Source organism: Lissotriton vulgaris, chromosome 2_1 (assembly GCF_964263255.1).
Source record: "Lissotriton vulgaris chromosome 2_1, aLisVul1.2, whole genome shotgun sequence".
NCBI classification, from domain to species: Eukaryota; Metazoa; Chordata; class Amphibia; order Caudata; family Salamandridae; genus Lissotriton; species Lissotriton vulgaris.
The window spans coordinates 1,066,444,967-1,066,458,278 of record NC_141687.1 but is presented as its reverse complement, the minus strand read 5'-3'; the positions used below and the strand labels follow the sequence as shown (position 1 = coordinate 1,066,458,278).

Below are 13,312 nucleotides of genomic sequence, written 5' to 3'. Positions count from 1 at the left end.
TGACGTGTGAAGGTCGGCCACCGCTCGCAGGGCATCTCGTCGCTCTTTCATGATCTGCGCGAGGTCGGGCGACCCTGTGGGGGAGGACGCCTGGCTTTTGGGGCGGCCAGACCGGGCACGGCTCGCACCCCGTCTTCTAGATCGTCTGGAGTCGTTGTTGCGGGGCCTCTGGGGTCCAGGTTTAGGAATCAGTGGGCAGTGTAGTTCAGTCCAATCCTGTGCTTCCGCCGCCGTAGTGAAGAAGAGGGCTTTCCCTTTGTGCAGCACTTTAAGGCGGGCTGGGAACAGCAAGGAGTATTGCAGGTCGTTAGCACGAAGACGCCTCTTGACCTCCAGGAAGGTGGATCGCCGCTGCTGGACCTCCCTGGCGTAGTCCGGGAACACCATAACATGTTGATCCTCTACCTGTAGGGGGCCCGCTGTCCGGGCCGCTCGGAGTACCGCGTCTCGGTCTCGGAAATGCAGGAATTTAGCTAGCATGGGCCGTGGAGGGAGGCCGGGTTTGGGTTCCCGGGCCGGGACTCTGTGGGCCCTTTCGATGGAGAAGTACGGCGATCTCTCACTCTCCGGGGTGAACGATCTGGTCCAGGATTCCATATAGGTCAGAGGATCCGAATTTTCAATCCCCTCCGGCAGGCCCAGGACGCGGATGTTACATCTTCTCGAGCGTCCCTCTAAGTCCACCGTGCGTTCTTCTAGGGCCTCCACACGACGTAGGATCTCTCTCATGTCTTCCTCCTGCATCTTCACCACGGGTTGTAACTCGGTCACTGTTCGTTCACCCTCCTTCACCCTGTCCGCCAGCTTACGGTGTTCGTCGCGGATCAAGCTGATGTCCGTCGTCAGGACGCCCAACCTTTCCTCCATTGACAGGCGAGACATTTCGATCGCCGCCAACACCTGGTCCAATTTCGCCGACAGTGTAGGGTCCGTTTGCGACGCATTAGCTTGCGTCCACGTCCTGGTGTGTGGCATCTTTTCAATGGCCGTTTCAGGGACAGACGTCGCCTGCGGGGCCTTTGGTTTCCCCATAGGTGTCGTGGAGTGGGCCACCGGGCCTCCGTGCACTCCGGGGACAGCAGACGTAGCTGGGCTAGAGGCAGTCCAGTGCCAGCCGGTCCCCCCCTGTCCCTTCCGGTTTCAGGTCAACTCCCCCCCGTTTCAGGGAGCCTCCACTAGTTCAGGGCGCCAGATGTGGTTCGTGGCTGCTGGGGTCAATAGCCTCGGTGCAGAGGGTCTTGCAGGCCACCCCCCGGTGTGTGGCGCAGCGTCAATACCGGCTAGGAGGGCCAGAGGTCAGGTGTTGGGAATCCAAGGGGGTCCAGGCGGCGGGCAGCCACCGGTAGTGCCTCGAGGTTCACCCCCACTCCTATAGCGAGGCGCGCGCTGGTCTCGAGGTCCGGGCCTCTGTGGGCGCCATCTTAGGGTCAGGCGCTCGGATCCGCCGATCAGTGTAGGGCAGTGGGAGCACCCTGGGTCCCTAGGCCGGCCGGTGGCGTGTGCCGCGCCTACATGCGGGGCCCCTGAGGAGGTAGGGGGGCCACCGGGTCCAAGATCCTCCGGGGAGGGGGGGGGAAGAGAGATGGGCACTCACCGCCCTCGTCGACAGGGTGCGTGTCTTCGATCGGGACACCTCTGCGCCGACGGCGCGTCCGCTGGCTCTCCACACTCCGTGGTGGCAGGTCGGAGGGTGCTCAGGTCCCAGGTGTGGCATCAGGGTCGGCGCAGCGGAGCCCCGGTGCGGCGGCCGCCATCACATGCGCCAAGGCGCCGGAGCGAGAGAGGACGCCGTCCGGCACTCACCTAACTCAACATTAGTTATATGTGGCCGTATGTATGAACACATTTTCCCATAGACACAGAATGGGTAAAACCCTTTAATACATATGGCCCATTAATTTTTCGCTTGAAAATGTAATTTCTAGATCTCTTAATTGGTCTGTAATGGCAGTATTAGTCTATCAAATCACCTAATCGGTCAGGTGAGCGGCTAGGTCTGACTGTGCTTATTAACACTGAAGCCACCTCAGAGACCAGGGAGGGTAGAAACCTGCATCAGGGCCATGCCTCTCAATCAGAGAGTAGGGATTCCCACTCTATGGGATGATTACCAAAGAGCTCAGAACGGAGGGGGTATGACGCAATCCTTTATGTTATGGACTGAACCTAAAATGTGCACATCTGTCAAGGTCACAGGTTACTGACCCTCCTTTTCTCCCACAGAAGAGCAATGCCCTGTCCTTCAAGAATGGCCTTCCCACCTCAATGGACAAATCTGGGGAGCAGTGGGACCTCCCCAACGCCTGGCCGCCCCTCCAGCACATGGTCATCGAGGGTAAGGCTGCTGCTCCTAATTTGCCATGAGGAGGCGCTAGAGCACCAAGGTCTTCCACTAGGTGAGCAGGGTGCAGCGCTACTTCCTAGTCAGGAACACTAAAGTTGTTTCATTTAATGTAGACACAAATCTACCAGTTTCCTCTCCCCTTGCTCAGACTCAATCACTTATACCCAGGTCTCCGATGCTTAAACACACACAGCCTCTCAGCCTTTCGCCCAGATATTCCCAGCAGAGAGCTGCAAATTTCAATCCCACCAAAGACTGACTCCATCTTCCATCATTCGAAGGATGTCAAAACGAGTTACATGCAGAAGAGGTAACATAAACCTGTTATTCACAGTAACACATCCTGCAGGCACCATATTACTGACATACCAATTGGTCTTAGACCAGATTTGGGGTCAGATGCATGAAGCCTTTTTGCGCTTACAGAAAGTCTGATTCGCACAATCAGGCCGTTGACGACCACAAAAAAGGCCTTTTGGTATGTCAGAAACTCAGTTAGTGATTTGATAGGACATTACTGAATCGCAATTTGGGTTTGCAACTACATACTGTGGGGCGTGTTTACGAGCCCCTTGCGCCACTTTTGCGTCACTTTTAACATGGGAAAAGTGTTGCAAAAGTGGTGCATTGGGCTTGTAAATAAGCGCCTGAATCTGTAGCTGGAAGGGGCATATTAAGGGGTCCCTTCCAAATACCAATTTCGACTGGTAGGCATTACTGTTTTGCTACTGAAATCCGATTGCAGAACATTTATATATTACTAACTACACAAATGTAGGGTACCCCATTCGAAAATGGGAAGGGGTCCCAAAGTGCCCCCCCCCATCCCCTTTGAGGATGTTGAAAAAAATATGTTTTTAGGAGTAGGTTGTGATTCCCTGGACCACTGCCTACTCTTAGAAAACATGCTAGTTACACTTTACAATTGTTTTAAAACAATTCCATTTTACTTTGAAAAGAGACAAGGAGAAATAAAGATATTGGTTTTGGTCATCTGGAATGCGCTAAAATACAAGGGTGGATGCGTGGGAACACCCACTCTTCACCCATGTGACGGCTTCCTGGTGCAGAGTAATGCAAGGCAGGACTTGCATTACTCCATATTTACCAAGCCACGTAGAGCCATGCAAGGTGGCTTTGCGTGAATGGTAAATCTGACTTAAGGATTGCATTGCCCTTGCATCACGTTGCGTGACACAAGGACAACACGTTTGTTTGATAAATCTGGGCCTAGGTTGCCACACTATACAAAAGCAGGAATTGCTGAATTTTCCAGAACTTGATAGTAGTAGTGGTGGTGCCTCTGAAGGTGTGTTAGTGGTGTTTGTTTTGGTGGATTCTAAAGTTGCTGGTTTTGGTGGTGGCAGCTTGATATTGGCAGCATTGGTGGCTTTGCTCAAGTGCCCACATATTACCATGCACATATCAGGATGCTTTTCACAAATCACTCTTAAATGGGCTTATCCCAAGAACGCCATCCGGTTTAATAAACAAAAACACAAACAAGGGCCACATTAAGGTTAGGCACCACTCGACTTGAGATAAAAGCATTCAAAACATGCCTACTGCAGAGACAAGCAGCGAACATTTGTTTTTGTATAGAATTCAAGTATGAGACAAAAAATAATATGACAAACAGTGTGATGGTTGAGAACTTTAGATATGTAAAACAGTCCCACATGCATTGGAATGCATGCACTCCATAGGAGGCAGTATAATAGGATATAATTGACAATTTCTTTAGCCAGTGGAAGAAAGAGACTAATCCAAATAAGCCAATGGGTGAAGGGCTGATGCAAGGCCCACTATTTACATTGCAAATAATACAGTGCTGCTTCTTTCTGAACCAGGTCTGGCAAAGTCGAGCTCTCAGAAGGCACAGGACATCGCATTGCAGCTAGCTAAGGACTGGGTCAGGACCAACTATGCAGCATATCAACAATACAATGCCATGTTTGAGAAGGTAAGACAAACTGTCTTCATCAACGCACACCTCCCAAACCAGAAACTCACCATCTTCACACAAGAGCACGAACACCGTCTGCTTGTTTTATTATGGGGCAGTGACGTCCTTCATTGTCCAGTATTTGAATTACATTGTGCTGACTTCTTTGCCTTTGAAATCTTGGGCGTTGTGTAATCCTAGCTAATTACCATAGCCTTATAGCCTGCTGCAGAGGGCTATAACGGTTGTTAAAGGCCCAGAACCCCAGTTATAGGCCTGATCTGCAGGCAAAGGCCTATAACGAGGGTAAGGGCCTTTAACAACAGGTATAGCTCTAGGCACAATGTCTATAAGGCTATTAGAACATTCTACCCTTACTGGTTAGAATGTTCTAAAGCAAAAAAGGGAGAAACATCGAGACAAACATTGGAATGTTGGTTCTCCAGGTTTCTACCAGCCATTAAAGGCCTGAGCCTCTCGATTGTCTTCAATGGAGCTCTCAACATTCCAATGTTCTAATACACCTTAAAAATATTTAAATAAATAAATGTGTCTTGAGTCCAAAAATTTGCAGATATAAAAAACATAAAGACTATCCACTCGAAAGCACTCTTAAGAGACAAAAGAAATAAGCAATTGAAGGAGGGTTAGTAATGAAACTGTTATCATTAAGATAACTTAAATTAGAACTTTGGAATGTTGAGTGCTCCATTGAAGACAATGGAGTGCTCCAGGGTTCTAATAGCTGATGGAAGCCCAGAGCATCAACATTCCAATGTTGTTTTTCACAGCTGTTGCTGTTAAGAAAGGCCTCACGAAGCGCGAGGGGATTTCAACCCCCTCACGCTCCGCGAGTCCTTTATTTTTTCAAATTTGAACATTCTGCCTTGTAGGGCACTCCGTAGCAGGCTCTACTGGCAATTAAAGGACAGATCCCCTGTTAAAGGCCCGAGCCCAACGCTGGAGTGGGACTTTAATGGCCTGTAGAGACCCCTACGTCTGGCTCTACGGCTATATTGAAGACCGTACTCAGCGTGCCTTCAGTGTTAGAATACCAGGCTGTCTTTAAAAATGTGTGTCTTCTCACTTGTCTACTTTTTAAGTGTCTATTGTTATTTTCTTAATGGAGAAGTGGTGTGGCTGAGCCAAATTATCTCAATCAAAAAGTGTTTTGACAGGAAGATGCAAGCACTAACTGGATGTGGCGTTATGGCCAACCCAGAGCTGCTGACTTTGGAACTGGGAAAGGAAACCAGGTTCCAGTCTTGGGTTGGCTCAACATTCTGTGATTCTGGGTAAATCACTTAATCTCCCATTGCCTAAAAAACCCAAAATGAATCACAATGCCTTGTGGAATGTAGGTGGTGCTCATGTAAAGTACGCCGCTCCAATATCTTCGGGTTGAGTTTCTGCTATATAAAACTACAAAAATCAATAACGAGGACACCCTGTGCGGAGCCATAGCATTTCCCTTGGAAAGGGGTTTTTGTCGGAGGTTGTAGGAGCAGGTAGTATCTCAGTCAGTGCCAAGAAGACGTAGCTGTGCTGGACCAGTGCCTATATCCTTACATTTTGGGATGGGAGGGAGACGCGGCAGTACAAAGCCAGCAGCATTCTCCGTTAGAAGTATTTGTGTCTCCCCTTTCAATCTGCCAATAAAAGACCTACTAGTGAAGTCTCTCATAACTGTTTCTTTGAAGATAGACTGAAGCACGCCTTTCAAAAAAAAAGATCCAGCATGTTTTATACATGACTAACTATCTTTTTTAAATTTGTTGAGAGAGGTAGCTATAGAAAGCTAGCTTGTTCATCTAATTATGGTGAAATATGTTTCATATTCTTTTACACTTTTCCCAGTGAAAATGAACAATTTCTGTGGTTTAGTTAACGTACCTGATACTTCTGCTCCTGGTAGAAGGTCTTCCACTGCAAAAAAGGGGGCATTGTTTTTAAAACTACCAACTCTTATGTGATTTCATGAGTGAGATTTCGTTCATGTTAAGCGGAGGAATTTTGAATAAAACCCCTATTTAGAGATGATATTGTATTTTACTTCTATGTGCATTTATAATAAGCTTCATATGCCTGCTGAAGAGCAATATTGGGCCAGTAGCACACAACGCCTTGGTGGGAGTAGCTGGTTGGAAGAATGTTGATTTGCAGTCCTGCCTAGAGGACTGCCTAGCAAGCCTTTTGGTGTCCTGCATAAGTGACCTCAGTGTCACTGTAGTCTTGTCGTGAGTCGCTGCACCTAGGTAAGCTGCAGCGGGAAGATGAAAGAGAAATATAACATATGGTATGCAATTGACATGAATTCACTGCTGCGCTTGGTGTTATGTTATAGGTTATAAGTAGAGCGCATGTACAGCTTTGTTTCTTGGCTCCGGCAAACCAATCACTTACTTATACCTCAAACCACTCTATTGAAAATGTGGGGTTTTTGAAGTTCCCTAAAACTAGTTACTGATGATTGCGACCGAAAATACAGAAAAAAAGGCCCTTTTTAGGTCTCGTCTATTCCATCCCAAAGGGATGGTGTAAGCAAGATTTATAGTAAGGAGACCTAAAAAGTCTACCCACTGCAGATCACGTACAGTTCATGTGAGCCAGGCGCGTCCACAGGAATTTGCTCCCCCTACCCCTCCCACAAAGCAAGACAAGACAACAACATCAAAGCGACCGCGGCCACTTTGATTCCATTTGCCACCAGCCACTTCACGTGCTCCGCTGGTCATAAACAGGACCATCTGCTTGTGAATCGGAATGCTGGCATGGTTGCCCAGCCCCCCTCCCAGCGCTGTCTTTCCTCTGCTCAGCTTCAACCGGTGCCCGACATCGCACCCCAGTTCAAATTCTGTATGCCCTCTGTTTGTATTGAAGGTCCTAATCATAAAACATAAACCTGTCTTTCCCCAACAAAAACTCAAGCATTTTTCGAAATTGCATCCTTTAACTGCATTCAAACTTGTTTCAATTTCTTTGAAATATTTTTAATTTCACTATCGAAGCTCCTATGTTCTGGCCCCTACTGATCCCGTTGCTCATTACATCCATTCCACTGTTGCTCATCTTTCGCTGTCTTATTTTTTGAAAACTTTTTTTGGACCCGGCAGTTTTTTGGTGAGCTGCACCGTTCTAGCAAAAATGTTTTTTTCATGTTTTTTCTCGTTCACGGTTTCAAAATAAGTGTGCCATTTTGGAATGGTAAACAAAAAACAAAGTGGCTACTTTATCAAGACACATGGTTGATAATGCTGGGCTCGTCCGACCTACATGAGGCATGCATGCGTGGTGACACGTGCGCATTTGCACCATTGCACTTTTTCAAATTTGCAAACACTGTTCAGCATCAGCAATAACCATTTTTTGGTATTGCTGATGCTGAATGGCGTTGTCAAAAAAAGGCATTGGAAAAGCTAATACGTTTGCAAAGCTAAAGGTGAACCCTACAAGCTTTGCCAATGCGCATTATTTCCTGTTCTTATTGTTTCTTGTCAAAATAAAGGAAAAGAGGCTCCCATGTTCTTTGTACGGATTTGCAATCTTAGAAACTGTTCTCCCCTCATCGATCCATCTGGTGATACATGGGTCATCCGGTCAGGAAGGCCGATTCCGAGATTGCTTTCAGCTTGCTTAGCTCCCAAACCCCTGTGCCATTCTCATCTGGAGCAATGTGGAGCTCTGCTGCTTAAATGGCGCCAAAGAGTTTAACCTCATGCGCGCTAGCGGAATTCCGCTTGCACGCTGAGATTTTCTAAAACGCATGTTACGTGACGAGCTGGGCTCGTCATCAGCGTGCGAGGAGGGTACGCCATGACGAGCCCAGCTCGTCATCAGCGTGGAAGGGGTTAAGAAAGACCCAAAAGTGTGGTACATTAGCCTGTCCTCTGCTTGAAAAGTAACTAGGGCCTTGCTGTCCAATCAAATTGGGGTTGTCTGAAGTTCAAAAGAAATTATGAGTCAGCAGTAAAAACTGCAAGATAGAACTTCTACACCTAATATTTAGTATTTGTAATTTTCCACCAAAACGTCTGAGTTCAGTGATTTGCCTTGAGCTCTTAGGTGCTGAAGAATTAAGGGACCAATTTTGTGACTGTGTGAGCCCGAAGAAATAGAAACTAATGAGATGTAAATCATTTTCAGTTGTAAATGGATGTGCTCAATGGCAGTTCTTGTTGTGAGCCTGAGTATCTTTCCAAATGCACCATGAGTGGGTCTCAGTACTAAAAGAGTATGACCCACACTGCCCCAAACCAGTGTCCTTCACTGCCCCGTGCTTATCCTCTCAGTGCTCCGTGCTTGTGTCCCTCAATGTCCAATACCTGTCCCTCACCCTCCCTCACCCCCTCACCCTCACACCCCCTCACACCCCCATTCCCTCTCACCCTCACACACACCCTCACCCTCACACCCCCTCACCCTCACTCACCCTCACACCCTCACCCTCACACACCCTCAACCTCACACACCCTCTCACCCTCACACCCTCTCACACAACCTCTCACCCTCACACCCCCTCACCCTCACACCCCCACACCCTCACACCCCCTCTCACCCTCACGCACCCCCTCACCCTCACACCCCCATTCCCCCTCACACCCCCTCACCCTCACACCCCCTCTCACCCTCACGCGCCCCCTCACCCTCACACCCCCATTCCCCCTCACACCCTCACCCTCACACACACCCTCACCCTCACACCTCCTCACTCTCACACACCCTCACCCTCACATCCCCTCACACCCCCTCACCCTCACACCCCCTCACAACCCTCACCATCACACCCCCTCACCATCACACACTCCCTCACCCTCACACACCCTCACTCACCCTCACACCCTCACCCTCACACCCCCTCATACTCACAACCCTCTCACCCTCTGTCACCCTCACACCCCCTCACCCTCACACGCCCTCACACCCTCACACACCCTCTCACCCTCACAGACTCTCACCCTCACACACCCTCTCACCCTCACACCCCCTCACTCTCACACCCCTCACCCTCATACCCCCTCTCACCCTCGCACACACCCTCACCCTCACACACCCTCACTCTCTCACACCCTCACCCTCACACACCCTCACACCCCCCTTCCCCCTCACACCCTCACCCTCACACACCCCTCACCCTCACACCTCACTCACACACCCTCACACCCCCACACCCACCCTCACCCTCACACACCCTTACCCTCACACACCCTTTCACCCTCACACCATCTCACCCTCACACACCCTCTCACCCTCACACACCCTCACCCTCACACACCCTCACAACCCTCACCCTCACACCCCCTCACCATCACACCCCCTCACCCTCACACACCCTCACTCACCCTCACACCCTCACCCTCACACCCCCTCATACTCACAACCCTCTCACCCTCAGTTACCCTCACACCCGCTCACCCTCACCCCCTCTCACCCTCACACACCCTCACTCACCCTCACACACCCTCACCCACCACACCCTCACACACCCTCACCCTCACACACCCTCACCCCCACAACCCTCTCACCCTCACACACCCTCACCCTCACACACCCTCACTCACCCTCACTCACCCTCACTCACCCTCACTTACCCTCACACACCCTCACCAACGTAGCATAACAAAACATAGCATAGCATAACAAAACACATCATAGCATAACAAAACATAGCAAAAGACAACAAAACATAGCATAGCTTAACAAAACACAACACAACATAGCATAGCAAAACAAAACATATAATAGCATAGCAAAACATAGCATAGCATACCAATCCAAACACAACCAAACATAGCATAGCATAACAAAACATAGCATAGCAAAACAAAGCACAGCATAATAAAACACAACAAAACATAGCATATCATAACAAAACATAACATAGCATAACAAAGCATAGCATAGCAAAACATAGCATAGCATAACAAAAATTAGCATAGTATAACAAAACACAGCATAGCATAGAATAACAAATCAAAGCATAGGATAGCAAAACATAGCATAGCATAACAAAACAAAACATAGGATAGCAAAACAAAACATAGCATAGCATACAGCATCACTCAGCACCACCACAGAATCACTCAGTGGCACCACAACATCACTATGCGCTACCACAGCATCACTGAACGCCACAGCATCACTCGTTCGCCATCACAACATAACTCAGCGCCACCACAGCATCAATCTGTGCAGCCATTCAACAACAACGGGTTCAAATATGTTCTCTCAACGTTTCAAGCTTTATTACAAATGTAACAAAAAGATGTTAATATTTCACTTCTGTTCTTTGATTTTCGTCACAATAAAATACACTGAACATAATCTTAACAAAAGTTATTTACAAAAGTTTAAGCTATTGCCATTATAAATTACGATAACTTTTATTTAAGAATTCATTATTAAAAAAAATGAAAAGCCATTGTTATTTGTAATATAAATACATGTAAGTCACGTAAATACAACACATATTGCATTAAAAATGCTATAGGTGTCACATTTGCGAAAGTTATTGTAAATGACAAAGCTATTAATTTCACTATTTTCAAAAACAAAACATAAATAAACAATGTGTCATTTACAATACCAATAGCTCAAACTTTCCTAATGCGAGACCTATTGCATTGCTTAATGCTTGTTTATGAAGGGCTTGCTCCGCCGGTCCGTCACTTTTTTTTGATGCTGTGGTGGCGTAAACAGTGCTCCAAACTGGCCTTTATTTACAAGGTGACGCATCTAGGCAGATGCGTCACTTTGTAAAGGCCTGCGCTACATTATACCTGCGTCATGTATAATGAATGCAGGGTGGACATTCCCAGTGAAAAAGCCTCATAGAAGTGGCGCAGTGAAATCTATGGGCATTGAACCTTGCGTTTCCTTATATGAGCATCCATGGAATCCATCTTGGGTTGAGCGAGGACCAGCTCATGGCATGTGCTCCACATAGGCAGTTTTGGCTATTTGTCTATCTCTATATATTCCCTGAAGCATCAGGTGAGCAACCCCCAGGTGTGCACAGTAAAAACCCAGTCATGGTTTGTTATTTGATTCCATCCATCAGCAAAGAATGCCCAGAAGTCATGCAACAGAGGAACATAACCATTAGTAATTCTAATTGTGGACAACCCAGAAGCAGCACAGAGCAACCCACAGCAGTGCCCTAGGTATAGGGAGCCAGGATAAATGGTCTACGCAATGCTTAACTTGAGCCAGTGGTTCCTGTTGAGCCCAGCGGCACTTATTTTTGGTGACCGGCACTTATTTTTCCTCATCGGACATATCCTGAGATCAAGAGAGGGAAAAAACGAATAAAGGGGCAAGAGAAAGATGAACTATAACAAATGGAGAATGTAAGAACCTGCATGAGTTAAAGGGGTAGGGTGTGTCTAGTAGTGGATTAAAGAGGCATGAAGTGGATTTCAAACAACGCAGCCTTGGTATTCAGTGGGGCGGACCCGTTGCGGGCTTCTGATCAGAGCTTTGGCCACTGACTCTAATGCTTTTCCAATTGAAGCACTGGCTCTATGGGTCCATCCAGGAGCAGCAGAGGAGCAGCGAAAGGAACACACTCGTTCCAGGTGGCCTAAATACCTGATAGGGTCAGCCCAAGAGTTACTTATAGGAGTGCCCTGTTTACAGGAAACCAAAGTACATGCTATCCCTACGACATGAAGCTACAAAGAACAGACAAAATGACCATCTACAAGCATGCATTAGTTACAGGCAGCCCAAGGTCACAGCCAGGCATGCAGGTACATAAAGAGCATAGATAAACCTTGCAGTATTTCATCTGTGCGCGAATGTGAGAATTGGCAGTTCTGTCGACTTATTCTAGCACCCTGCAGAGTAATAGGGAGTGCTGTACATTTGTCAAGGTGTTTGATTGGAGGAATATTTCTCATGGCTGTAGAATCACTTGATACAGAACTGGTTCCTGTAAACACCTGTATTGTGACTAGCTAATCATAAGGTGCCCTCTTGCAATTTGTACAATCATGCACTCTCTCCGACAAACACAGCGCTGGCACCTTTGTCAGTCTGATGTGTACGAAGCAGCTTGTGTGTCATATATCTTCTTCCTTCTTACTTTTTCTGCAGTATGATGTCAGCGGTGATGGAAAGCCTGGAGGAGGCGGAGAGTATGAGGTGCAGGTGAGGATATTTAAATATAACAGGAAATGTTAAGGGGGCGGTAAGAAGGCACCCACACTCCAAACATATCAGGATTTAAAAGATAGAAAGTACTTAAAGCTAAGCTCTCAAAATCAAAACCACGCCCACAGTCATTGTATTTGAGTCTCTGTAATGTGCAGCCTTCTTAGCTTTTGTACATCCAAAATGGCTGATGATCAGATTGGGGGAAGATTGTTTATCATCCCTACATGTTCTTCAGTGGCCTCCTATTGAACAAGCATTGGTAAAGCCAATAAGTCTTGCCTATTAGACCTATTGGATTTGGTAATGTTTTGTAGCCATGCTGTACAGTAGCACGGATGCTTTGCAGTGTAGCCAAACTAATTTTAAAAGGGCTATGATGCAGCCAGGGCTAATGCATATTTTTTGTAAAGTGAATTAGTACTGGACGCATCTGAATCATAGTCCTTTTTTATTATTGTTTTTAGCCATGCTGCATAGCAGCCACACTGCTGTACAGCATGGCTATAAATTATTGCTAACGCTGACAATGCCTATGCTGTACAGAAGGAACGAGAAACAATGGCAGAGCCAATAGTCTCAAAGGCGAGCCCTATTAGCTGTGCCAATGCTTGTTAGGTATCAACACAACACCCCCGTGATTCCACGCAAATCCGAGTAAAATTCCCCATGCGTGAAAAAAGAAAAAAAATAAGTCATTTGGCAAAAAATCCCATCACATTTAGAAAGTAATTCGTCCATGTCCATGTCTTAGTGAAAATTCATTTGGAAGCAGATACCTTCTGTCACAATACACATCCATTTGAGGGAAGCCCTTGGCCCCTTTTAATCACACGCTATTCTATTCCTTTTCCAGCTGGAAATTGTTGTGT

The 13,312-nt window shown here is 47.2% G+C and overlaps 1 protein-coding gene across 2 annotated transcripts in view; it reads left to right on the top strand.

The window, feature by feature from the left end:
* Positions 1-13,312, top strand: part of TREH (trehalase) — a 269,250-nt gene that overhangs the window by 240,409 nt on the left and 15,529 nt on the right. For both annotated transcript variants that reach the window (XM_086956715.1, XM_086956716.1), the window contains exons 13-15: positions 2,224-2,335; positions 4,195-4,307; positions 12,384-12,437. In XM_086956715.1, the coding sequence (XP_086812841.1) occupies positions 2,224-2,335; positions 4,195-4,307; positions 12,384-12,437 (279 nt within the window). The remainder of the gene's footprint in view (positions 1-2,223; positions 2,336-4,194; positions 4,308-12,383; positions 12,438-13,312) is intronic.